This window comes from Cheilinus undulatus, linkage group 21, assembly GCF_018320785.1.
Source record: "Cheilinus undulatus linkage group 21, ASM1832078v1, whole genome shotgun sequence".
Lineage (NCBI taxonomy): Eukaryota > Metazoa > Chordata > Actinopteri > Labriformes > Labridae > Cheilinus > Cheilinus undulatus.
In genome coordinates, this window is record NC_054885.1 from 40526771 (window position 1) to 40554588 (window position 27818).

The window sequence follows — 27818 nt, forward strand, 5'->3', positions numbered from 1 at the left end:
TCAGAGGACAGTGATGGCTTTGACTAAGCAGGGCAAAGGCAGTTATTAAACTCTCCTACCGAGGCTGACACTTACAAAGTTTGAAAATCTGTGCAGTTTTTCAGACAACCTGCTGGTTTGTGGAGTTTGTTTTCTGACAGTCCTTCAGTTTTAGAGGGTGTTTTTAGGCGGATGTAGGTCTTAATGGGCTGACTGAAGAGTCTTCTCAATATAAACTGCACTCCATAAAGTGTATTTTACCAAACAGTAAGCCAACGTTTCTGTTTTATGGATGAATCTCATCTATTGAGGGAGAAAAGCATTTCAACAGTGGCCTTGTGCTGAAAACACTCCATAAAGGCTTTGCATGTCGCAGAACCAGAGGGCGTCGCCCTCCAGAACACCTTTTCACCTTCAGAGCGTGAAATTCATCCATGACATGATGCACCGGTCTAACATTGGCATCAGCTGATATCGGCCCCATCTACTAAAATCAGCCATTCACAGATTTATGTGTCATGATCAGATATCAGCAGTCATCTCTTCTGTCCAATCATGTTTATGTATCCGGTAACGTGACCTGCTGGTCCAACTCTGATCTGTTCATGCTCAAACGTGAGAGGAAACGCTGACCTGCTAGGACTGGTGCACCCAACGGAGTATAAAAACATCTGCATCTGCACTAATTTTCACAATTGGTGGATCTTTAATGACAACGCTGGGTTACTAATGAGTCAGTACACAATATTCAGTACAGATTTTATTGAGAAGACTCCTCAGTTCAAAGAGAGCGTTAAACAGTGAAATGGGCGGAGCATGATGGTCCATCAGTGATGCCTCCTTTACAGCCTGCTCTACTTTAATCATCCAGACAGAAGACATGCCTCCAACTTTCCTATCTGCTGGGATAATGAGGCTGTAAAATGATGTCTAGTACAGCATCACTAATCTGTTACTAGTGCTGATGCCTTCCATTTACCTCAGGAGGTGGAGCTTGGCTCCTAGTTTGCTTCAGGGGGCGTTGAAGTCGAGGTATTTGACTGGCATCTCTGAATTTGTGAATACATTAGACTCGGTATCAGCACTGACACTGATGCTGGTATCAGTACATCCCTAACAAGACTATCAAAGGTTAAAATCCTGGTATCTTGACAACCCTATCGTGCAGCTGTTAGCAGCTAAAGAGACTGATGACTAAAGATTCAGCACAACTAAAGAGGTAATACTTGAAAGTCATCAGAACTTTTCCTCTTTCTAGTAAAATCATCTTTTATGGGCGGTTGGTCTGATTTGAGGTTTTAGTCTACATTTAATTCATGCAGCTTTAAAATCACTCTATAAATCTCCTGAACAAGAAACCTACAACGACTCTCTTCAGTCACTCAGTATGTTTACGTGCACGGTGAAGTCGAGTTACAGCTACCAGGATATTCAACTATTGTCCCTGACCTGGAAGAGAACCTGACTTTACTACGCTGGGTCGGTGGCAGTGAGCCGCCTTTCAGCGAGTTCATTTGGACCTTTTTCCAGTTTTATGACAAACAGAAAACATGGACAGAAACATTGCAGCTTCATACGGACTCTTAACGGTTTACTTTAGCTACAAAAACAATTCTCAGCTGATGGGTTGGGACCCAAACATGAGTCACAAAGCTGTTTTGAAGAGTCAAATGCTTCCCTTGAAGTAAAAAGTGGCAAAGAGTCAAAGGTACAGAAGCCCTAAGCAGACATGCATCCATATATACTGTATTTTGCTGTTCTATGTTAACAAGGAAATTCAGGTTGTTCTCTCAAGATCTCGACTTACTCATATCATCACATTGAGTCCACAAAGATGCTTTTCCAATTAGAAGCTGCTATTTTTGCAGAGAAGAGCCCAAACTTGCATGCTTTTGCAGGAAATAGAGTATAAAAACATGCATGTCCTCCCCGTTTCAGACCCAGACTTCCACATTTCTCTGTAAATACATTTGAGTGGATGGAAAGTTTTGCATTATGGGTCCCAGATTTCCCCATAAGGAGGGGGTGGGCCCTGAGGATGAGCATGGTGAGAACCACTGCAGTAGCTCACGGTTGTATCTGAAGGCAGACGAGGACGAAACGTCTGCTATGATTAGTATTTATGCTGTAGAAGCCCAACACTGAGGCTGTGGAGCATGCTCAGAACGCCTAGTCCAGTTTGGGTCTGGCTGAGTTAATCTATTTCCAGCTGTTTTATTCAGGCGTGTTTGAGAAGTTCCCTTTACATCAAACATGTTCACATGAATTTTAAAGGTCCAGTTTTAGTTTTCCTACCAAAGTAAATCGACTTTTTCTGAGTGCATGTAAACGTACTGAGTGATTGAACTGTTTTTAATGATCTCCCAGCATGAAGGTGACGTGTGACAACCTGCCCTGACTTCCTGTTCAGGCGTCTCTGAAGGAGGCTCTGTTTCTGTCCCAGTAAAGCTTTTTTTCCTCCTCACGCTCCTTCAGGATGTCCATGGCTTCAGTTGGTGATATGTCGGCCTCTGATCGGGCGTAAACGGGTTCAACTGTGTGATTTGAAGCAGCTGTTTGTCCTGCGTGAGTCAGTCTGTACAGAGAAGAACGGCGAGGTCTTGAAGACTGGATCGGATATGAAAAGCCAAGATGGCCACCCAGAGATGAGTGATAATACGGTCCTACTGTACTAATGAGGAGCGTCCTTCAGTGCAGTCTGTTTACAGGAACACGGAGCGACCGTGTGACGGCACACCGGGACGTTGATGACACACAATAATACAAAAATAAAGAGGGGGGAAGGGGGTACATGTTTAGGAGGGGGGTGATAGCTGCAGTGCGTCTCTGTGCACGTGTTACAGTCCCATGAACTCCGTCTGCCAGCCAGACGAGCGTGTGGACGGATACGAGAGCGTTCACCGTTCATAGAGTGATGGACTGGACAAGGACACGAGGAGGGCGGGGCCAGCTCAGCACTGGTTTTGGTATACTGGTTTTGGCTGCGGTGGGTGGGTCGGTCTGGGTTGAAGGGTGGCGAGGGGGTGGGGATCTTTTATCATGCAGGGGGGCGGGGAGGACGAAGAGGCGTCTGTCTGCGAGCTCTTCGTCTTAACTGCCGTAGTGCATGGTGTTGCTGGGGATGACCATCGGAGACGCCATGGAGATGGCGGCGCCCCCCATGGTGAACTGGTTGGTGACGGGGTAGTAAGTACCGCTGCTGCTGGGGCCCGCCTGCCCCGTGGTGGCTCCTGGAGGAGGGAACACAAAAACACATCCAATAAAAACTTCCATGTTTAACATCAGGCATAAGGACATGAGTCATTCACACGTTTACATTGTTTTTGAGTTGGATTACTAGTTTTAAAGTCAACCAAATTTCAGCCTGATGGTGCGTAGTCGTGCAGTAGGATGGGGTGGTACTTCATTCTTAATACCATTTAGCATTCCTTTAAGTTTCTAACCACATAGTATGACCTCTTCATGATAAAAAACATCCCATTATAAAGGAAGCAGGTCAGACCAAGCACAAGCACAGCGTCTGACTCAGAGGGGTAAAGTCCCATCCTAGGGACAATTTTCCCTTCAGCTCAGTAAATGCAGCTGCATATTATTTCATATCACACAGCCAGGCCTGGAACAAGTGAGTGCTGTTAATAGTTACAGATAAAAAAACCCCTATTATCTCAGGTGATTCTGTAGGCTATATGATTGATCATAACTGATGTGCTGTGATTATAGAAATGGAGAAAGGCAGCTCCCCACTGCTCATCTGAGTCAGAACGAAATAATGAGGTTAGAAATAATCATTAATGCTGCAAAAAGTTTGTGTAAACTTTGAGTTCCTTTTGACCACAAGGAGAGTGCAACAAGGAACCATTCATGGATTTATTATTTTTATTACTAACCTCATGACCAATCAGTTGGTCGGTGCATGAGTGTAAGTTCAGTTTTTTACTACAACCTTAGAAGGAAAACAGTGTAAAGCAGTGATACTCAACGTGTGGCTCTTTTATGTCTTAATTTGAAATATTACTTCCCCAGAAAACCTTACAAAAGGGGAAAATTTGACCTCAGAAGTTAATCTCATTAATTAGTTTCCCAGACTTTTACAGAAGGCTTTAATTTTTAAACATAATTGTCTCATTTTGCCACATTTATCTCATTTTTGCCCCTTTTTCAACATTTTGTGTCACTTTTCACCCAATTAATCTACCTTTTCTATTAAAAAACACATTTTCCCCCTACTTTTGTGCCCATTTCTGTCATTTGTTTTTGCCACTTTTTCCCCATTTTTTCCCTTTTCACCATTTTGTACCACTTTTCGCCCATTTAAGCTACCTTTTGCCATTAAGTACCCCTTTACCCCCCCCATTTTAGCAAATTCTTTTGGTCACTTTAGCCCATTTAAGCTACCTTTTGCTATTATTTACCACTTGTTTCCTATTTTTTGCCCTTTTTTTCCACTCTTGACTGCTTTTTGCCAATTTTAGTCATTTTTCTCTCATTTTTTTGCCACTTTTAGACAACTTAGTTCCACCTTTTACTTTTATTGCTACTTCAAGCCGTTTTTGCCACTTTTTTCCACTTACACTGTGGCTCTTGCAAAGGGATTTTTCAACAACTTGGCCCTTTGGTTGAGCAGGATTGAGTAACACTGGTGTAAAGGATGGATGGATTCTATATTCTCCTACACATCTGTCTAATGAAACTGATGCAGATAAAGTTTTGGTCTTTTCTGATCCTACTGGTCATTAAAATAACAGATTTTATCATTTTAGACAGGAGAAATTAAAAAACATAAGAAGTATGTAAATATTTGACAACCTTTGCTGATTTTATCTAATCCATTCATCATGAAGATGCCGTCCGAGTGTTTCATTCTACGTGAGCGCGTGCTGTGGACGTACCCTGGACGATTCCTGTGCTCATGATGGAGCCCATCCTGGAGTGGGTGTGGTTTACGATTCCTGTGTTCACTGTAACCAATCAGAGAGCAGAACACTGTTACTGATATGTCCTAAAAGCATGACTGCAGCCTGTTGCTGGCTGGAAGCCTCACAACCCCTCACTTTCTCTCACAAACACAACCTGGAGCAGCAGCTGAGGAACCAGGAATAGTCGTACACCCTGTAACTGTCAGACCACCAGATGGCAAACACGCCACGAAATCTCTACTTATGAACCATTTCTCTACTTAGAGCTGAAAGGACAAATATCAGGGGAATAAGATACGCTTCTATTTCCCTGTTTGCTCTGACTTTGACAGGATTTGTCAGAATATGAACTGGTAATGAGTGTTAACTTTACTGCAGCAGTTATCATCAGATCCTGATGATACTATTAGGATGTGGATAGTGAGGATGAGCGTGTTCATACCCAGGGGGATGAGGTTGTTGTGAGATGCTGGCTGGCCGCTGCCGATGACTGTACTGAGGTCATAAGCTGCTGGCATCCCTGCAGAGAGGCAAAGAAGCAAACATCAACATTTACAACCACAACAGAAGTCAGAGTCACATTCAGCCTTCTCATTATTACAGCCTCCATCAGCAGAGGACCTGCTGATACCAAGGACAACAACATCTGGAACAAGTATAAGGAGATCTCCGCCAAACAGAGAGAGAAAACAAGGATCCTCCTACTCACCAACCCTCTGATAACAGAGGTGTACTAAATGATAAGGGGAGGGGGTCTGCCAGTGTAACGGTAAACAGAACAAACCCTGAAAAATGTTCTTTTAGTCATTTAAAGTTCACTGATGTGCTTTCAGTTCTGTCAGAGATGCCCTAATTGATCAGGAAACAGTCATTATTATCAAAACCAATCAAAACCCACCCAAACCAATCAGCTGTGGTTAATTATCTGGTGTCTGCAGCTGAGAAAAGCTGTCTGTATGCTGCAGTGCCATTCATAAGGCACATTCAACTGCCAGCCAATCAGTATGAAGCACGGTGAATCAAATTAAAGTGAGATGCTGCATCTTTGAAAAACGTCATCTCATCTGCGCCTGTGGATCAGCCATCCTCCTCCTCTCAAACCAACCCATTAGACAAAATCTATTCATCCAATAGAACATCTGCGTTTAAAACCACAGGATAAAAGCTGGTGAGCTAGCTAACAAGCAGAACAACCTGACATTAGGTGTTAAAAGTTGCAATGCTGACATGCCCGATTCTTACTAGGGCTGGGCAATTAATCAAAAATTAGATTAAACTGCAGTATGGCTTGCTGAAATTTTCAAATCTCAGAAGGTGCAATATTTCTTTGACCTAAAATTTGTGTCAAAATACCAGATTTAAACTTTTTTTTGCAGCAGTGATGTCATGCAATGAAATATCATGCGAGCATTCATGTGCTATTTTTTTTTAAATAGTCAACAAAAAATTCTACCTTCTTAATTTTTGCACTTTTTTCTTGTTAAATATGAGAAAGACAAAATCTCTTCAATGCAACAATTTATATCTATTTGGCAATACAAGTAAAAATCATCAGAATGTGATATTTTAAAAGAATCATTCAGCCCTTGTTTAGGAATAAAAGAAAGTTAAGGAATAATCGTGTATCAATTCGCAATATTGGGGGAAAGAAATCACAATTCAATTATATTCAAAAAACATTCAGCCCTAAAACTTACCGACCGGCAATTCAACTGTATTAAAAGTGATTGAATTTAAATATCAAATCTCATAGGTTTTTTGAGTGTGATTAATGCAGAACCAGGTCCTTTTAGAGCTGGACTTTGAGCTCCATCTCTTCTACAAAGTTTGCTTTGTTTAAATTATTTTTTGGCAAACAACGATCACATAGAGATGATAACCTGTAGCTACCATTTTCCTGCCTCTGACTGATTCTGGGGATGCATGCATCCTCTCAATGCCTCAAATCTTTGGATTCACAGGAATGCTGAGGTTCATCACCAGTGTAAACACCTTCACTCTTCACTGTCCTCTGTATGATGATGAGTGACCTTCATTGACAACCAACAGACTAAATCACAGTCATATCCTTATTTATAAGGCTATAATAAACCTGTTTTTATCATACTTCTGTGATTTGTTCATGTGATGAGTGCTGGAGGCTACAGTCTTCACTGTGACTCAGTCACATGGCTTACTTTTGGTGTTTGCCCCTAAAGTCTCTAAACAGGTAAAAGGTTTCAGAGATGCTGCTCCTGCAAGAAGAATCTGCTGCAGGAAGCTCTCTCTCTGGCTGAGCTAGTCTCTTTAAATCTTCGAAAAGTAGATTAAAGACATCGGAAGAAGATTCATGAGGTTGAACTGATGGTTTTCTTCTTTGTGACCCAGAACCGGTTGATTTGTGTTTGTGATAGATTTGATGTCTCATGTCTGTGTCTTTGTTAGATGTGCTGCAGCCTTTCTAAGAGGATACTCTTCAATATTACACTCTTAAAATTATGAGAAATAAAATAAACCCAAGTGAAGCCATCCCAGTTTCCACCATTGATGGTACTGTACTTCCTTTATTATGAGGGCTTCTTTGCAGCATAGCACACGTCATTATTAGACAGATCCTACACTGAAGTGAGCATCCAGGTCAAACTCTGACTCAGAGTGCCTGCAAGTCTGCATGTTTCATCATATTTCAGAGTTTATGCAGGGCTGGTGGTGTTAAGGTCATGTAGGGAGCCATGCATGCTTTGTCAGCAGGACTAAAATAACTAACGTAAGAAATCTCTCTGCAGACAGAACCAAACGTAAAATTAATGAATAAATCAAACGGTTACATGGGTGCATCTTCCTCTTACATCCCCATCATGCGACTGAAATCAGATTTGATCTCCCCGTGTCTCTGTGTGTGTTCACCTGATACAGCCATCCCCTGACTCATGCTGTAGGCCGCCCCTGTGTTCCACATGTTCTCGGACGGGGAGGTGTAGTGTGAGCCAGGAGGGGGGTTTGGGGTGGTGCCTGTGTACCTGCACACACAAACAAACCAAGTTGAGCTTCATGGAAACATGCAGAGGATCCTACAGGTTTTAAAGATAGCACCCAGGTTTATGTTGGTTTACTGGGGTCAGGATTTCACCTGAAAAACGGGTTCTTCAAGTCCAGGAAGTTGCTGGACTTTGATCCTGTCTGGTCCACCTGGGCAACAATACTGATGTCGTAGCTTTGTCTGTGGGGAAGAAGATCAGCTGATCAGCTTTGGTGAACTACAATCAGAAAAACAGCTAAATGCAAACACCTCTAGCACTCACAAAATAACAGCACAGATCCAGTTTGTTTTAACTGAGTAAAAAGTAGGGACGTCTCAATCATCTATGCTGACTTCTAAACAAGTTTCCTAATAATAAATAAAGAGTTTATACTTCTCTGACAGTTTGTCTTCATTGATTAAAAAAAACTACTCATATGTAGTGATACAGAAACAATGCAGCCCACCAGTGAAGATGCAAAGCCATGCAGGATGTCTTTAATACATGATGCTGCTCTTTAAATTCAATGATTACATTTTAAAAGTCAACACAAAGCCAGAGGACGCCCACACAACAGAGATTGTTTAGAAGCTTCATACCTCCTGTTGGCCACCAGCAGTGCCGTGCCGGACAGCGTGTCTCCAGCTTTGGTGAAAAGAGGAGACTGGAGCAGACAGCGGACCTGGTACCAGTGAGTGAGCGGCTCTGTGGGCGCCGTGGACAGCCATACCGTCATCCTGCGTAAAGAAGAGGGGGCGTCGACTGTTTATAAACGCAAGAGCCAATGTAACAAATCAGCATTATCATCATCAGCATCCAGCTGACTTACACTGATCCCATAAACGCCACGTCAAACCAGAATGCCAGGCCGTGCACCAGACCTGAGTGCATCATGTGGAACTTAAAGGGGATCTCTATCCTAGGAGACAAACAGGAATCAGACTGTTAATAACACCAGGAACACAGGACACATAGGTTCAGCAAACACTTTATAACACTGCATATTCACCTGTAGAGATCCTCTTCTTTGGTCTCCAGGAAGTTAACTGTGTGTTTGACTGACTTGGCCATCAGAATACGGATATCAAACGTGTCCTGTGGAGGGAAAAATGTTACACTTAGACTAACCCACAGGGCTGGGATCATCGGGGGTTTTCACCTCGATACCCCAGCATGATTCTACATGTGCTGTTTCTGTTGTGTGTAGTGGATCACAAACCACGATTGGCTGACGGAAATACTCGTCCACTGCTGCCCCCCGCAGGGCAGAGAGGTCGACACCGTGGAAGGACGGCTGGTACCTGAGGGATGAAAATGAAATTACTCTTTAATTTTTATTAATTTCTCCTCTGATTGATAATAAAAGGTTGTTAAAAATGTAGCTCATCTGTGTGATGGTCTGATTTTAACCCGCAGAAAAGGATCTCTGTGTGTCTCTCATACGGAGAGCAGAAGATCTCTGACTACCTACACATGAAAACCAGTTTGAAAAGTAACCAGAGCCTCTCTGTTTGCTTTAACTGAGTCAACATCAGAGTACTGATGATGTTTGAGTCATTCTGCTGACACTGACCCGTTTTATCTTTTAGTCTTACTGTAAATACACAAGTTCACCTTCAAAAAGCTGACTAACACAGCTGAGGCACAACGGCACAAACTCCCCCACAAAAACACAAAACCCTGGCTTAATTTTAAGAGCAATAATCAAAAACAAATATTTTAACTCGTGGAGCCATTTAAACTCCAGCTTCATTTCCACAGTCAATCTGTGTAACGTTTCATCTGAACCACAGAATCAGGAGCTGATCGCATCCTCTGCTTTCAGTTTTTAGGTTTCTGCAGCATGCTTGTCCTTTTTCAGCAGAGCCAGTGCCAGTGTGGGTCAGGATGTTAGGTTTGGGAGTGTGGTGGTTTTATTTTGCTAAATTATAAAATTGAAAAACACATGCATGGACTGCCAATCATTTACCACATCCCAACTCAACACTTGTTCAAATCAGGAGCAAATAAACAACCAACCAACCTCAGAAACTAACAGCAAAGTAATACAGTAGTGACGTTCCTTATTGATCTGTTTCAAATCCGTAAATGCCACCTCAAATTACGTTTAGTCCACAAGTCTAGAAAACACTCAGGAAACAGTGAAAATTGAGCACCGTTCCTTTAAGTCGTGACCATAGCAGCAGTGGATGAATGATCCAAAGTTGGTTTGCAGAATGGTGCTGATGTTAGCAGCGCCAGAATCGCCATTCTTCAACCCTCTTTGCCACGTTCCTGTGCTGAATGCTTCAGTTAAATGCGAGTATAGCCTGGTCACTTTATGATGTAGTTGTCCTCTCCTGCTTATTTAGTCATGCAGTTATTATAGCTTAATGATGTAATAATGCTGCTACTGTATCTTGGCCATTTTATAATGTAGCTTGTAAATCTTAGTAGCTCGTAATGCAACTGATAGATTTTGGTTACCCTTTCATGTCACTGTTGTATTTTATGCTGCTATCGTGTATTGGCCATGCCATATCTATTGCCTTTCTGTATTTTTATATTGCTGCTTTTGCATCTTGGTTATTTTACAAAGTAGCTTCTAAAGCTTGGAAGCTCATAATACTACTGATGAATTTTGGTTACTTTTTTACTTCAATGAGGCATTTCAGGCACTACATAATGTTGCTAATGTGTAATGGTCCTGACTTATCAATTGCCTTCCTGTATTTCTATGTTGATTATACTGTACCATGGTCATTTTATGATAATGCTCCGGACTTTATATATCTAAGAACAGGGTCTATTTATGTTTTTTTCTTTATCTAGTGTGTTAGGCCTTAGCCTTTAAAATACATATGTGAAAATGTTAGACTACTTTCCTTTCCTCTATAACAGTGTTACTCGACCCTGCTCAACCAAAGAGCCAAATTATTGAAAAATACCTTTGCAAAGGCCACAATCTAAGAGGTGAAGCAAAAACAAGCTTCACGTAGCAATAAAAACAAGTTAAAGGTGGCAAAGATGGGCAAAAAACAACAAAAATGGGTGAAAAGGGTGAAAATGGGGAGGAAAAGGGGTCAGAAAGTAGCAAAAATGGATGAGATGTGACAAAAATTAAGTTATAGGTGACATAAAATGGTGCAAAAAATTGAGTGAATAGTGACTAAAATGGGCAAAAAGCAGCCAAGAGTGACAAAAACAGGAAACAAGTGGTATTTAGTGGCAAAGCATAGCTGAAATAGGAGAAAAGTGATGAAAAGGGGCAACAAAAGATGAAACGTGGTACTTAATGGCCAAAGGTAGCTTAAATGGGTGTAAAGTGGCAAAAAATGGTGAAAAGGGCAAAAATTTGATAAAGTAGCAAAAAGAAGTGGCTAAAATGGGCAAAAACTAGCAAAGTTTCCCTTTTTTTAAGTTTTTCTGGGGGAATAATATTTAAAATTAAGACATAAAAGAGCAACACATTTAGTATCACTGCTCTGTAATGATCACTAGTGTACTTTAGTACTCTGTCTTGTCAGCTGTGGTCCTGTCAGGTGTCTGCCCTTGTTTTTTGGACTATTATGTATATTTTGTGTCAGTCTTATGTGGGACAACACATGGAAATTAGCGACTCGCTAAATCTGGTGCTACCATGTTTTCATTTACCTTGTATAAATGATCAATGATATTGCACAGTCCCTTGATAAACTAAACTAAACTAAACTAAAGAGTCTACGGACAGCTTTATCCCTCTTTTCTACTTCAAAGTAGCGCTAAATTGTGCTGTTCCTATCAGTGCTATCATTTCACTGTTGTTTACCTTTAAAGAGCATTATGGCAGCATGGCAGTAGCCATTAACTGGAGCTAACGTGTTGACTGGTGGTTGGCGACTGTGTCACAGCTTAGCTGGAGCATTTGACCGGGATTGTGGGCCTCAACTGATTAAAAATACTGAGAATTAGGCTAACTAACTAGTAACAACTACAGAGGGGGCGGTCGTTTATTGTTCAGCTGGTTAATGGCTCACATCTCAAGTGTGCATGATGTTATCTTTTATTTTAGTGAACTTGTGATCGAGCTCTGCTTCAAAAACAGACCCGTACGGCAAGGGCACACCTTCATTTGCATTATAAGTTAATAAGAACCGAGGCTAGAAGAACTGTGACTTTAAGTTTGAACAACTAGACGATCTTAAATGTCCATATTTGAAGGCTCCTCCTCACCAGAAGTTGGCCTTAGTAAACTGCTCCATGTAGAGCTGCTCGTCTGTGAAGGGGGCCAGGTGGACGTCTCCAATGGTGGGGAACATTTTACCTGAAACACAAAAAGAGACGAGTTCTGATCAGAACAATGACAAATGTAGAACACTAAATAGGATCTAGAGTTTAAAAAGACTGTCTAAAACCATTAACATGTTGGTATTAGGTGTATTTTCCATCCATGCTGTGGCCTCATCATGTTAGCCAATAACAGCAGAGAGATGACAGACGCACAGAGCTGCTGAGGGTCATTTTTCCCTCCAATCCTCCCAATGATCATATATTCTTTCCCTCATTGCCCAATCCTGCTCACCGTTGGGTTTGAGGAACTTCTTGGCATGCAGGTAGCTCTCCAGCATGCGTTCATTGAACAGCATGTATCCCATTGGCTCTGAGATGATAATATCGACCTGCTCAGGCAGCGTCACCTCCTCCACCTTCCCCGGGATGACGACCACACGTTCTCCCAAACGGTTACTGTTCACCAGCACCTGCAAGGCAAAAGTGAGTGTTTAAGAATGGCTGGAAAACCTGCTGACACGTCTGAGGTTATTCTGAGGTTATCTGAACTAAAACGATAAAAGCTGTTGGTCAATAAGAGCGTGTCCATGGACGTGGGCATCCTGGTTATGAGCCTTATCTAGTGTCCCACTTCCTGATAACTGCATCTGATTTGTCCAGGTGCCTGTGATTGTGTTGTTAAATAAAAACCTGATCAAAACCAGGATATGTGCATGTACCTCTGCGTGCTGCGCCATGGTGCTAGCCTCCACAGCGTAAACCTTCCTGGCTCCAGCCTGGGCTGCAAAGAAGGAGAGGATCCCTGAGCCACAACCGACATCCAGCACCACCTGGAGCAAGGACAACAGAAAAAATGGGGTCACCATCGGCAAACATCACTCTCTGTTTAGTTATGGGATTATTACAAATCTCTGTTTTCCTGGGTTTATCTGTTACTTGTGCTCTGCTCAACACTGTCAAACTTGTTTTAGGTATCAGAATGTATTTTCTAGAGATCTAGCGACTGATTATGGCTGAAATAAAACTCCTGATCTTGGTCTAACAGAGTGATTTCTGATTTTTCTTCACGGCTGAGATGAATGACCTTGTCCTTGAAGTCGGTGTGGTTCTGGAGAATCGCCCGTTGGTAAGTCCCTGTTCGAACGTAGTCCTGCATCATGTTCTGTTGCTGGGAGAGGTAGCCATAAAACTGCAAAAACACACAGAAAGAGAGAAAGATAAGGACACCAGCGAGCAGGAAAAGTGACCCACATTTCCAGGTACAGGGAGCTTCAAAGCTGTTCAATGTGCTTTGAATCAGGAGCTAATGAGCTCTCCAGCCTGAGAGAGGATGTGGGTGAGGGAAATGTTTCTCTGTTAGTGTTAGCACACTGCAGTTGGAGATTTTTAATCATCCTTGGAGCTGAATAACGGCCAATATAGTGATTCAAAAGGATCCAAAGAGCTCGTTTTGAAGAATATTTCCAAAATCTGAAGCTATAAATAGTGGACTAAGAATAAAACCAGCATGGATACTGAGAGGCTGAGAAACAACTGTTCAGAGATAGAGAAGGCAACATGAACTGAGTCACTGGATGATTAATTAATAATACTCCCTCAAGATTGCTCTGTGTTCAAATACGCTGCATCGGCTCACAAAAAAACTTAACTGTATACACAGAATATTTAGACAGAACATCTGGGGTATAATCTCTCATGAGCCCTCCTCTATGATCTACTTACAGCAGGGGCTCCTAACCCCCCCCCCCATCTAAGAACAGCCAAGTCCTCAAAGAACAAAGACCTAACAAAAGAGAGGATACTTTTTGAGAGAACTTTTTTCATCTTACTGATAAAACCCAAAGAAAATAGCTCTGCACATTTTCCCATACCAAAAGGTCTTTATGCAAGGCTGCTATTAATGCTTGATCATGATTTTAGCATGTGTTCAAATCTAAGTTTTATAACCTCAAAACAGACAAAGCTTCGTGGCCCAGCCAACATTTGTAGAGCTCTCCTGGGGCGGCAGCGGACCCCAGGTTGGGAATCAATGACTTGAAAGATAGAGCATGATGGTAACAACTAGAGCCCGACCGATATGGGATTTTTGGGGCCGATGCCGACACCGAAGGCTAAAAAACAGCCGATATCCAATATATCGGCCGATATATGAAATAAGAACATCAATATACATAGGATATATACTGTACATGAACACAAAAGCTTATAGTTATATCATCTCTGTTTATATATTATCTTTGCTTATTTCACAAGGATGCAACTTAGACGATGTTAAAACGCTTTGTAATAGTCCTATATTAGATAATGGAGGACATGTGAATTAACAGTTGCATTTTATCATTGTTTATTCTCGACTCCTGCGTCTCTACTCCTCTAAGCAGTAGAGACGCAACTGGTCGACTACAACTCCCACAGTGCTTTGCATGTCAAACAAATATGGCTGCCCATTGAAAAAAATCAAGGTACATAATCGAAAATAACAATGTGGATTTAATGTCCAAAGACCCCGAAAAGTCACCAATTCCGGGCTCGCTACGATGGTGTCCTTTAGAGCTACGGAGACATCGATGGTAGCAAACGGACGACAAAATGGTCAGCTTTCAGAAGAAAACAGAGTAAGTTTCTATGACTTGCAGTTCAAAAGGTTCAACGTTTTTATAAACTGTGTCACGCATTGTTGTATAGGACAACACTATCCTCAGAGACTCTGGAAAGTCAGCCAAGTTCAGGGCTCACTAGAAAATGTTCTGTAAGAGCTACGAATGCTTGGAAGACATGATGAGAAAGGCACAATGGATCCGTGCCACGCGAGCTCTAAGGGTTAATATATCAGCTACATATTGGCCGACGTTGATTAATCTGTGATAAGCTATAATCGGACCGCCCATCAATCGGTCGGGCTCGAGTAACAAAGACACAACTCAACATCATACGGGAACATTAAACATCAAGCATGGATGAAAAATTCCACAGAAATCATAAAAGATGGCTAAAACTACTAACCTGACAGGCCAGATGGATGTGTCTCACACATCCATCTGGAAAACCTCTTATGGACAGCGTTTGGGCAAAGACAGAGCCTTTGAAAAAAACTCGGAGGTTGATTGGATGAATGTTGCTGTCTGTCACATTTTTAGGGGCCAATCAGAGCAACAAAACGAGTGACATAGCCGCTACCAGGAAGTAAACTCCATATAGAACAGCAAAACGTGAACCATGGCGACTGTAGACATGTCAGTACACAACAAGACTTAATTTTTTTTTTTTTTTTTTTTTTGAAGATTTGTTTTGGACGTTTTTGTGCCTTTATTTATTTATTTTTTTTAGAGGAGGAAAGTGGACAGAGTCGGAAACAAGGCTGAGAGCAGGGGAGAGACATGCGGTTAAGGGCCTCAGGTCGGATTCGAACTCGGGCCATCCACATACATGGGGCACACCTTAAACCACTTGGCCACCTGCGCCCCAGTACGTGACTTTTGTCATTTTTGAAAAGAAAACAACTAACTGCTGTTCTTTGTTCTTCTTTTAATGACAAAAATGTCATCAAGTTCTGATAAGACTGGCACTTTAGCAGCATCCACGCTAATGTCTTCTGCTGTAATTGCTCTGGCCTATTGTTGCTGCTTGTTTACGTCACGACTCTGCAGGGCGTGAAAGTACTCCCCGTCGTCGCTGATTGGTCCTGTCACTTTCTATCTGGGACCAAACGGTTCATATGGGAGCTTTGCAAGATGGATTCACCAGAGAGAAACACAGAAACGGGCATATCCATCTGCTTTGCAAGGTTATAAAACGGCCACTCTGGTCCACATGTGTTTATGCTCTGTGTGGATAACAGAGACCCTCCTGCTTCTATGAAACAGTATCGACGTGGCATCAGTATTGACAGATATTAGCTTAAAAAGATGTACATCTGTATCAGCAGTTAGGATCTTTTCTGATGATTACAGCTGATATATCAGCTATACATGTCAGCAGTATAAATCTTATATTAGCAGCAAAATATACAGCTGTACCATCACCTGTTCCTCTCTGACTGACTCAGCCTCTCTTTGACTGGAGACACATTACATTAAAAAAGTGTGCATAAATCTGCATCAGCTCAAATTAGTTTGGAGTATCTACAGATCAGATATTGAGCTAAAATCCAATATTGTGCATCTCTACTATGGATGTCTGTAGTATTTTTGTGATGCCAACAACAACCTCCCTACTTCCACACTCCCTTATGGGTACCCTGTACTCAGGCATAGTTGCATTCACATCTCCTGCATGGCTCAAATAGGCCCAGACTTTGGGGCCAAGTGTGCTTGGATCCAGGCCCAGGTCCCTTATGTGAAACTTTTATTATATGTGTGCGTGTATCTCCATCTCACCTGGAAGTACTGTACAGCAGAGGACTCCTCTGTTCTGTCGCTGAAGACCGAATGCTCACCGGAGTGACCACGACTGTTCTTCAGGATGTTATAAAAGGACTGAAAGTCTGAAACACAAAAGCAAACATTAACAGGAGCAAAGAGGAGAAACTACAATAAAGTGGTAGTCTAAAGAAAACAAACAAATCCAGGAGGTTGGTTTAAATGATCTACTCCTCTATCTAAAGGTCATGTTAGCTCGCTGCTGTGGAAAGTGAGTGTTTTAGTCATGCCAATGTTTCCAGCTAATATTAGAGCAGAAAAATTCTGTGTAAAAATGTCCTTTCATAGTTGATTCCTGTGGTTTTACTCCCAGAACATCTTATTACTGCTGCTTTGTGAAAACTGGACTGGCTTGGATCAGTTTTTTAAAATGTTGAAACCACTTGGTGCACATTTTGGTGTCACTGAAATCATATTTTAACAATATAATGTACAACTCTTAAAGTTTTAGCACCAAGCTGGTAGATTTGAGCTGATCCAGGACTGTGAGTCTGTTTACATGCAGATTTAATCCTCATTTATGCTTCTGTGTCTACACTGGAACAAACACCACAGGTCAGTGTTTGACTAATTCTAGCTGTAAAAGTACTGAGTGATGTGTTTTAGTGGACTAACTGAGGGATAAAAGTGTGTGCGAAGAACAGACTCACTGATTATATAACTAACTTTTACACATTTACTCTCTCTGAAGTTAAAATCAGATAAAATAATCCCAGGGTGATGCTGGAGTCCAGTCTAAAAACGTCTGCTCAAACAGATTAAAGACGCGTCATGTTTGAAACTTTTCCAGCGTTTGTATCAGGAGATGAAACTTCTTCCCTTTCCTTAACTAATGATGCTTTCTGCAGATATCACAGCTGTACGTCAGACATGCCATGCATGCGTTGCTTTGTTGTATCGTGGTGTTTGTGTACCTGCAGGTGAGGAGAACTGTAGCAGGACGCTGTTACAGCCCAGTGTGATGATGAACGACTGCTTCCCCACGCGGCTGCACTCCGTCTCCCTGGAAACCGAACACTTGAACACACTCGCCTCCTCTCCTGCAGAGAAAAGGAAGACGATGGAGAGGAAACATCAAATATTTGTAAGTACAGGCATTCACAGGAATATTTCTGGAACAGGAGGGGAAAAGAAGTCACGCATGATGCCTGTTTTGGTTAAAGGCTGGAAATCGAAGCCTAAAGTCGAACTGCAAGTGAGTTTTTAGAATGAATCTGCACTAAGACAACACACGGAGGAAATCTGATCTTTGTTCAGGAAATTTAAAGTGTTGAATTACTTATGGTGATGTTTGTGATCTTTTTCTAAGTGTTGTGCTGGGCTGATAACTGTCAGCTCACACAGCTTCATGCAAAGCAGATGCTGATATGAAAACTCACACCTGCATGGCAGGTACACCCCTGTAAAGCAGGACATTCATAGGTTCACTACAAATCATATCTATACAACCACCTCAACGAACAAGACAAAGTTCCTGGTGCAGCAGCAGATCCAGTTAATAGTCACTAACCAGCCCCAGCTAATCCAGCAGAAACGAAGGGATTGAGAGCAGCACTTCTGATTCACAGAGACACAAGCATCAGCTGTTCAACAACCACTTAGGCCTGAATTATACTCTGACCTACGTCGTTATAAGCAACACATACTTGTGCATTGGAGTGTCTGTGTCACTCTTCAATTCTTGGACAAAATGCTCAACAGTGCGATTTTAATGCCAGTTCCTTTTCTAGCTGCTGTACAGAAAACCATGGCGGCTGACACTGATCGTATTATGTGTAAGTTGGAGCTGATAAATATTGATCAGCAGATGATCATTCTGTAGAATAGCAAAGAAGAAAACAGAGGAGACATGGAAGGAGAAGCAAAGTACAGCTGCTGAATCAGCTGAGGCAGAGAAACTTTTGCACTCGTTCAACCACTGGGAGAGATTTGGATGAGGAAATGCACATCTGATATTTTCAGATGGTGAATAAATTTGACTAGCTGTATCATCCTCTGCAGCCATTTATCAGAGTAAACACTATTAGCTTACATGAGGTTTACCTGTCAGGATAACGAAATAACACCTGAAACTTTATATCAGCGCTTTTTTAGGGAAGGAGGCAGCAAAGTCTGTGAGGTCCAGACATCAGTTGGTATTAGAAAATGTTTTAAACCAGGCGTGTCAAACTCAATCCCAGCAGGGGCCGGATTCTGGATTCAGGACTAACCTCAGGGCCTAACAGGGTCACCTTTTTAACCAGAAACTGCCAAAATTGTTTCACCAGTAATAAAGTATGGAAAAAAGACGTAGCACCGATGCTAAATGACTAGGACATTAAGAAGTTAAAAAGATCGGTTTAAAGGCTCAAATCCGAAAAAAGTAAATGTATTAGTTCGAAAAGGTCAAAACACGAAATTGAAAAATGTTTATTAAACGCAAATATATTAGAAAGGAAGTCAAAATCCTGAGTTTAAAGGGTCAAAATATGAAATAAAATTTGTAATCATGAAACTAAAAGCCAAAATATGATTCAAAATTTAAATTGTGAGTCTAAAAGGTTAAACTATGGGATTATGAAGTCAAAGTTTGGAGTTGAAAATATGAGATGAAATACAAAATAACTGGTTAAAAAGGTCAAAATATCACTTAAAAATTAGAATTATGAATCTTAAGCTCAAAATATTATATGAGAAGTCAAAATTATGAGTTGAAATGTTCAAAGTATGAAATTAAAAGTCAGAAGTTTGAGTCCTAACTGGGAGATGCTAAATTGAAAATGTGAAATAAAAACACAATTTAATTTCTTTTCCCACATTCCTGACTTTTCATCTAAATATGTCTTAAAGATATCTTAAATCATCAAGGATAAGTTAAAATTTTTATACTTGAGGAAATCTGCAGACCTCAGACTGATGGGCCAGTTTTAACAGTAATGTGAGATCATCTCGTGGGCTGGACTTAGCTGTTCCACGGGCCAGATTTGGCCCCCGGGCCTTGAGTTTGACACCTCTGTTTTAAATAATATATTCATAGATTAACATACATTTATTTATCCTACATGCATATGCTCCAAGCATGCATCTCCCTCCTCTCTCTGGCATTGTTAGCAGTAGCAGGTACGAGTGTAGCCTCTGTCACCGCTCCGTGAATTAACGTTTTTGGACCTCTTTATAAATAAAAACCAAGATTGTGTTAAAATAGAATCAGGTCCTTACTGCATAACCATGTGCCTCAGAAATTATTCACATTTTGAGTTATGTTTATATTTTAGCAGTCTATAAATGAGGCTAAAGTAATTATCATACAAAATTAATCAGAAGATACTTGTGTAAACCTACAGCAGGAATTCTGTTTACACTCCACGTGCTTTAAAATGAGAATCAGTGTTAAAAAGTGCCTGATAAACACCCAAATGGATTTATGAAGAGGACACAAATCATAATTTGAACGTTGTATGGAAAATGCAGATATTGACAAGGGAAGGGAGACAAATGTCAGGTGCATAAATAGTCTAAGTAAAGACCTCCATACTTTCTTACCTGATGGTGCCGACTATGAAATGGTAAATTTTAAAATATCTCATGTTTCATCTGCATTGACCAACAGGTCGTTGCAGAAGAAAAGAAAAAAACCTTTAAAGTGTCGACATGTAAGCACAGTATTTATCTAGTTATCCATCCATTTTCTATACCGCTTATCCCATTCGGGGTCGTGGGGGGGCTGGAGCCTTTTGTACTCCTTATGCACAAATAAGTTATTATTGTGCAAATTTTTATTTTCAGATGTTTTTTTGCTAAAAAATGTGAGGTGACCTAAACTTTATGTTCACATGGGCATGAAAATAATTATTAAAAACTGTCAATAGTCATTTGTGTATTTCGACTGCTTACTGAATCAACATCAGAGCATTTAAATCAATATCAATCGATATCGAATTGAATCGTGAGGTTCTTAGCAATGCCCGGCCCTAGTTTTTATGCATGCAAAAAATGATACGGAGAAAAAGTTTGTTTTTTACTGGTAATTAACTTCAAATCTGTCTTTAAAATTGAACGGAAAAATTGATCTAATCAAAATCGTGGTATGGCCATGAATTTTTCTTTTTTAGCTCAACCTTACAACAATAGGACATATTAATGTGGTTCATATTAGACAATGTAGAGCCATGCCAGTTTTTGAACACAATCTCAGTCTGCTGTGGACTGAGAAGCGTGTTCTCCTTAAGTCACTGTTTGGGATGATCAGTCCAGGAGACCCAGTCGACTCCTATTTCTGTCTCTGCTTTTAGATAGTTGATCTGTTTCAGTAACAAAGGATTAACACCATGAAAGGCTGCAAACTTTAAGTGAATCTGAAACTGAGCCTTGAAGTTGATGTCAATTTTTCCTCTCTAGCAGAGTAAAACAGAGCGGTTAGAGTGGTAAAAAACCACCATGGTGTGACTTCCAGCTGACTAAGAAATCAGCAGTCGATTTGAGAATGTTTATTTCCGTCAACAGCTGGTGCTTGTAGAAAACGCTGATAAACATGAGTCAGGTTTAAAAAGGATTTCTGCAGACTGACGAAGGAGTCTGGTGTTGAAGATTTTTTCTAAATTAAAGGCTAAATCTAATTTAACTGACAGTATTTTTCAATGAAGGCTTCATGGTTGTAAAATGTCCAGATGATTCAAACTTCAGGCTCCAGTCTGACCGGCAGACTCTCCGTTATGAATGTGTAGTTTTCTTTTTAAATCCTGCCAACCTTGAAGATTTTACAGTGGAGGTTATCTTCTCTGTCGTGACACCGACGCTCCTCCACAGGACTTTATATAAGAGCTTTCACACGGTGAGTTTAACTCACTGTGACGACTAAACTGACCTACATTTGTAAAATCTGGTGGACTTCCTGTTTGATGAGTCAGCAGGATATTTTACTTGAAATAGATCCACTTCTGATCAAAAGCACACACTTTAACACCCTGAGAAAGAAGCACACAAACACAGCTCTCTTCCTCTGCTTATTGAGGACTTTCGCTGACAGAGCGAGTCCGTTTGTCAGGAAAATATTTGGGATAAATAAGTTGCTGCAGCTGTCAGCCTTCACCAGGATCTCTAAGCCGTTTAGTGATTTTATTTCTGTCTCAACCAAAGCGTGCCATCACAGCTCAGCCGTCACTCACACAGACAAATGCTCTGATTGGTTCTGCTGTTTGGCATTATTAGTTAACATAGGATGGGAACCAGAGTGACTATGAGCAAAGTGGATGTTGACAGCTCGACATCAGAGTGGATAAAGACAGAGGAGCTCAGATAAACAAGCTTCTTTTTGTTTGTACAGATATCGTCATGAAAACCGGCCATGAATCTTGCCACTGACGTCAGGCCAGGACGGCGAATTAGACAAAAGATGAAGGAAACATTCTGTAACCCCAGTCTACATGAATCGTGGTCATACGGCATGCTGGATCTATCACTGATTATGTCACACTACAAAACTGTTAGTTTTTCACAAAGTTCATATTCAGGCCTTACAGCTGGACTTTCATGTCGTCCCGTCAAACCTGGCTCCTTAAAGAAATCCCTTTCAGAAGATGATCAGACTTCAGTAGGAGTCAGAGTTCATCCACTGCAGCTCCACATAGGCTCAGTGTGACTATAAGATGACAGCAACATGTTAAATAATTCAGTATCATGGAGGGAATGAATGTCATATAACCAGAGTATGTCTATAATGGTAACATGCTTCTTCTTCGCTGAAAAAAGGGAACTCTACATTTCAACACACTTGAAAAGGACTTCTGCTATCGAAACTCTACTGAAATGAACAAATGACCTGATTAGAATCAGTCAATAGTGAACATCCAGATGCCAAAATCCTCTGCTTCAGAAGCTCTCCATCTCAGAAACTCACTTGATATTACACCAGTCCAAACAAGACTGACAAAGCTGAGTTCACCGTGCTCAATAATCATCTCTAGAAGTATGCCTGAAGACGTGATTTATGGGAAGGATCCCCTTTGAGTGGCCTTTTAGATTATGTGGTATGCATACACAATGAAAAGCACACCACTTGTAAACTGAATTTGCTTTTAAAAAACAGAAATACCTGTTTCATTACACTCTCTAAAGCAGTGTTACTCAACGCTGCTAAAAAATGCCTTTGGAGAAGCCACAATGTAAGTGGTGAGAAGTGGCAAAAAAGGTTTAAAGTGGCTTAAAGAATATGTTAATGGTAGCAAAAATGGTTAGAAAAATCATCAAAAAGGGGAAAAAATGGGGCAAAGTAGACATAAAATGGCAGAAAATTGAAAAAAATGGGTGAGAAGTAACCAAAAATTGAATTACAGATGGCAAAAATGGTTAAAAAAAACCCCCACAACAACGAAACAGGACAAAAAATGAGTGTGTAAGTGACTAAAATGGACAAAGAGGTAGGAAAAATGGGAGTAAAGAGTGGAAAAAATGGGGAAAAGATTTGCATTTAATGGCAATACAGCTTATAAATGGGCGAAAAGTGGCAAAATGGCAAACCCCGTAAAAATTGGCATAAAGTGGGTGAAAAAGTGGCAAATACAGACTAAAAGTGGCAAAAAGGGACAATAAGTGGCAAAAGCAGACTTAAAGCAGTGAAAATGGATTAAAAATGGAAAAAAAATACAAATAAGGGCAATGGAAATATACATACAAAGAAGCTCAGGTAGGCAATTAAAGCCGGCTGTGTGTGTAAAACAAACTCATTGATGTGACTTGCAATAGATAATTTCTGAGGTCAGTTTCCCTTTTTAAGATATTCTGGGGAAATAATATTTCAAACTGAGGAATAAAGGAGCCACAAATCATCATAAAAGAGCCACAGGTGGCTCATGAGCCACGGGTTGAGTATCGCTGCTCTACAGTCACCAGACTCTCTTAGGGCATTTTCACATTAACTATGATTGTTTTGTACCACGCTGGAGCGTAATTGCTAACACCTCCTCTATGGTTTTGTGCCCAATCACACTTATGTGTACTAGGGCTTAGCAGTTATGGGAAAATTAGATTAAATTGCAATATGGCCTGCTACAATTTTCAAATCTCAAAAGGTGCAATATTTTTTTGGACCTGAACTTGTGTTAAAATACCAGATTTAAGCTTTTTATTGAAGTAGAGATGTTATGCATGACATATTGTGCAATCATTCAAGTGCCATTGTTTTTAGAATAGCCAACAAAAAATCCTACCTTTCTTATTAGATATGAGGATGACAAAAACCCTTCAATGCAACAATTCATATCCAATTGGCAATACAGGTCAAAGTCATCAGGATGCGATATTTAAAAAAAATTGTCCAGGCCTCATTTAGGAATAAAGAAAGTTAACGAATAATCACGTATCAAATTGCAATATTGGGGGAAAAAAAATCGCGGTATGCATGATGTTTGTTTGTATATTTGCCAAGAGGAAGTCAGAAGCAATGATGGCCACCACTCATGTTATCCACTCAGCAGCATTTGTTTAGTTTCCATGTCCATAATGCAGTCCATCCTGCTACTAAAGAAGTTTTTATCATTGACACATCTGCTTTAAAGGTTAGCCTGGTGGTAAATCCAGTCATAAATACTTTCCACCAGGAAAGAATATTGATTTAAATAGTTAATCAAGTTTGTTGTGGAAAAATCAGAGCTTGTATTTTAGGCCTTATCGCCCAGCTCTAGGATCAAGTGTACCAAGGTCCCGAAAGAGAAAACGCCCTCAGAAATTCAGCGATTCTACCTTGTAGAATCATGTGGTTGTTGTTCTGCTGCCTGATTTCATAGCTTAAATTATTTTATGACCTCAGTATTTTTAGCTCGGATCCAGCACAACAACGCAGCACATGACACCACGAGTACACTAAGGCAGCAACAGACCAGAAAACCATCCTTATTAAGGTAAAAAATATTCAGGGTGTCTAATGGATTCAAAGAGAAAAATGCAGCTAATGGCTGTGTATTGATTCACATAAAATGATCTCATTAGTTTTACACTCCAAACGATGAGAAAATGGGTTTTAGTTTTAAAAATGTGCACAAATTAACCTTTTACTCTTCCACAAAAATCAATGTGTACATCAGGCTAAAAGGACGCTGTGAATCTTCACATCAATATCATTGAAAGTGCCCTAAAAACCACAGAACGAATCCAAAAGGCACTCTGACACATCTATAAAACCCTTACTGGCTAGTCAATGCTCATTTGAATCACACTGCTTTTATTATTAATTGCGTTAATTCCCACACGGCTGAGCCAAACTACATCTTTCTGTGTTGATGCAAAGCTGCTCTAAAGGTCCACAATGAATGTGGGCTCTTTTCTTAAACTGGAGCATCCCAGCAGAGGAGGCCTGTTTCTTTTCAGCGGGACATCCCATTGAATAAGAAAAGCAGCCGAGCGGCTCTGATGCTGCCTCCTCACAGGAGGGCAGGGGGCGGCGGGGACCCAGCTATTGTTCCAATGAGAACAAAGCTGCATAAGTAATGAGGGCTCGCTCTTTCTTAGCCATCTTAAACGTAAAGAGGGCATTCTCCTCCAAAATAAAAGCTTCACAAGTTTGCTCTTTTAACTGACCGAGCTGCATGTAAAAAACAACGGGCTATAACACGGACAGCTGGCCTGACCACAGAGCACGGTGGTGGGTCAGGAGCCATGCCCTCTGCTCCAGGCTCTCAAACAGGCCATGAGACGTTACTGGATGAGCCAGCACAAAGAGACGACTCCTTTCATCCACCATTTCCCACAAATTCATACAAACTAAACCAAATATGACTTCATGGATATTTAACATATTAAAGATGTTGTGATTTGATATTAAAACACTAGTATAGGTACCACAGCTCTTTACAAGGCTGTCCAAATGTTTGATGCAACAGTCTCCATTATTTTAATGATGATGGTATTCAAAGGTAGCCAAATGTTAAAACTGCATATTTTAACCAAAAGCTTCTGCAAGAGAAAGAGAGCTGCAGCTTTTATTTTATTCAAATTCATGTTTGCAAATAATACTGTTCTCAAGTGCTTTGGAAATCTGGAAAGGATGCAAATATTCAATTTCCTACAGCGCGGTTTCAGGTTTCTGGTGGAAAACAAATCAGACAAATACTTGGCTTGTCTATTTCACAGGGCAGATGAAAAGGAGAGGAATTAATTCATCAAACCATTACAGGCAAACCTGTTTACACTGTCTAAATTGCACAACGTAGACACACAAAGAGTCAAAGCATTGCACATTTGCATGATCTTTTTAATTTCATTGCAATAAATCAATTTGTAACATATTCATTATAAAATCTTATATTGAAACAAAGATTAAATTTTAATTTATTGTGCTGTCTTATGTGCACATAGCAGTGTCACTAACTACCCTTACCATCATTTGGGAGGTCTACAACCAAAATTAAAGACCACTTGACTGGTGACTGCATACGTTTTACTGCTTAACACTTCTGTTTTGCTGCCTGATATAATCATTTTCAGTTATGATCCGTTTTTTATCATATGCGTGAACTTTCCTGTGCTGCTGTCTTGGCTAAGACTCCCTGGTTAAGGGAGATTTTTGTATCTTTATGGGAATACATATTCCCAGTTACATATAGGCTAAATTAAAATAATTCAGAGGAATAATTACCACTCTGATTGCATATATACAGCTTATGTGTCTTTACAAGATTAAAATGGTTCTCAGAAATATATTATAAATACAAACAAAACAATCTTTCCATAAGATGGCATGGTGCAGATGGACTACAAGACACAGGGTTCTACATGCAAGTCTGCAGGGGGCCCAAAAGGGGGCCGCCATGCTGCACAAAGCCACAAAGCACCAGGTGAAGTAGAAACTGAAAGCATTTTACCAAGGATGCATGACATTAGACCAGTGTGTTATTATGCCAATGTCACGAGAGCTGAGCCAGCTGGCAACAGTAGTCATCCTCTGTAATGTACTTATATATATATATAGTAACGTTTGATCTTGCGAGTTTCTGTGAGATCTTGACTGTGAAATCATTATGCAAATGGCAGATGCGGTCTCCCAATCTGACTGGATAGTCTATACTATCAGAAAAATTATTATATCAATCATCAGTTGACACTGTAGTTAAGTCTGCAGTCTCCTTTTCTTCAGTTAGTTCAGATCTGAAAATTTTCTAACACAGTATTTACAGCAGAACATAAATCAAAATTATGGCAATTGATGTTAAATGGAATCATTAACACTTAAGCCAAATGGTCCAGATGTTTTTAAAGGAAAAAAAAGAACTTAATTTGTTCAATTCAACCTTAATAATGAATATAGAGTTGTTCGGGACCTGAAAGAATCGGATCGTATTTCTTCACGGAGTAAAATAGTCTGATCACAGGAAGGATCCGAACAGTCCATCACTTTCCCAAACAAGCTAAACAGCCAAATAACAACTCTTTGGTTGTTCCAAGATAACAACGGTCATTTATTTAAACAACCATTATATTTATGTGATAAATACCCGCTAGTGAAGCCTGAAGGGCAGAGTCGTGGATGTGAGCCGTTAGCGCATCACTGCTGAGCCGGGCTACGCTCATTGTTTAACTAGCATTAAACTCCCCGCTAACCTTAGTTAGCTCCTCTCAGTATTTACGTAGATTACTGAGCTGAAGTACGTTACAGGATATATCTATAAAGAACTCAAAGTTATAAGGAAGCTGCGAGTCTAGGGTTAAATAGTCTAGAAAAGGAAAAATGTGGACTTTATGGGGCTCCTCGTGATGAGCAGGGGGAGGCGACGTGGTCTCTAAGATGTGTTAGCTCCTTGGAGGCTAGCTGCCAGATTAGCCGTATTAGCGTTAGCACTGCATAGCATTAGCATTAGCACAGGCCGATGATCGGAGCAGCAGCAGCGGGAAAGGTCAACTCACCATTGGAGAGATTGATGAGGGCGGCATCCTGTGTGCTCTTCACTTCTAACCGCAGGGGCTGCTGTTCCGAGTGCCGCTGGATGTCTCCGTTCGCGTCTCCGATGGAGAGGAGCCGCACGCCGGGGAACACCGAGACCGCCATCTTCGATCTGGAAGTAGAGACAGGTCGGTGGCGCTCACATCCAACCACGCACTGCTCTCTGCTGGAGGCAGCAGCCCGGGCATCAGCACGAGGAGCCGGGACAACAGCGAGACCCAGCGGCCGAGGGCGGGAAGGACGACAACACTGAGCGCATACGTCATCATTTAATCATGGGGTTTGATCCGAGTCAGGAGGACTCTTAAAGACAAAAATGAATTCAATTTAATGTTTAAAAATGAACCAC

At 40.9% G+C, this 27818-nt stretch overlaps 1 protein-coding gene across 2 annotated transcripts; it reads right to left on the reverse strand.

Moving 5' to 3' along the window:
* Positions 1-721: 721 nt before the first annotated feature.
* Positions 722-27660, reverse strand: carm1 (coactivator-associated arginine methyltransferase 1). Of its 2 annotated transcripts, none has more exons than XM_041816731.1 (16): positions 27433-27659; positions 17475-17600; positions 16519-16625; positions 13227-13331; positions 12862-12972; positions 12435-12612; positions 12086-12176; positions 9114-9195; positions 8904-8989; positions 8724-8813; positions 8494-8631; positions 8005-8094; positions 7782-7894; positions 5338-5415; positions 4869-4937; positions 722-3209 (listed from the first exon to the last, which is right to left on the reverse strand). In XM_041816731.1, exons 1-16 carry the CDS (start codon positions 27572-27574, stop codon positions 3070-3072), a joined length of 1746 nt encoding a protein of 581 aa, XP_041672665.1. In that variant the 5' UTR covers positions 27575-27659; the 3' UTR covers positions 722-3069. The 2 variants fall into 2 exon arrangements, 1 of the variants encoding a protein (XP_041672665.1); XR_005993556.1 differs by having other exon boundaries at positions 3073-3209; positions 4786-4937; positions 27433-27660.
* Positions 27661-27818: the final 158 nt, after the last annotated feature.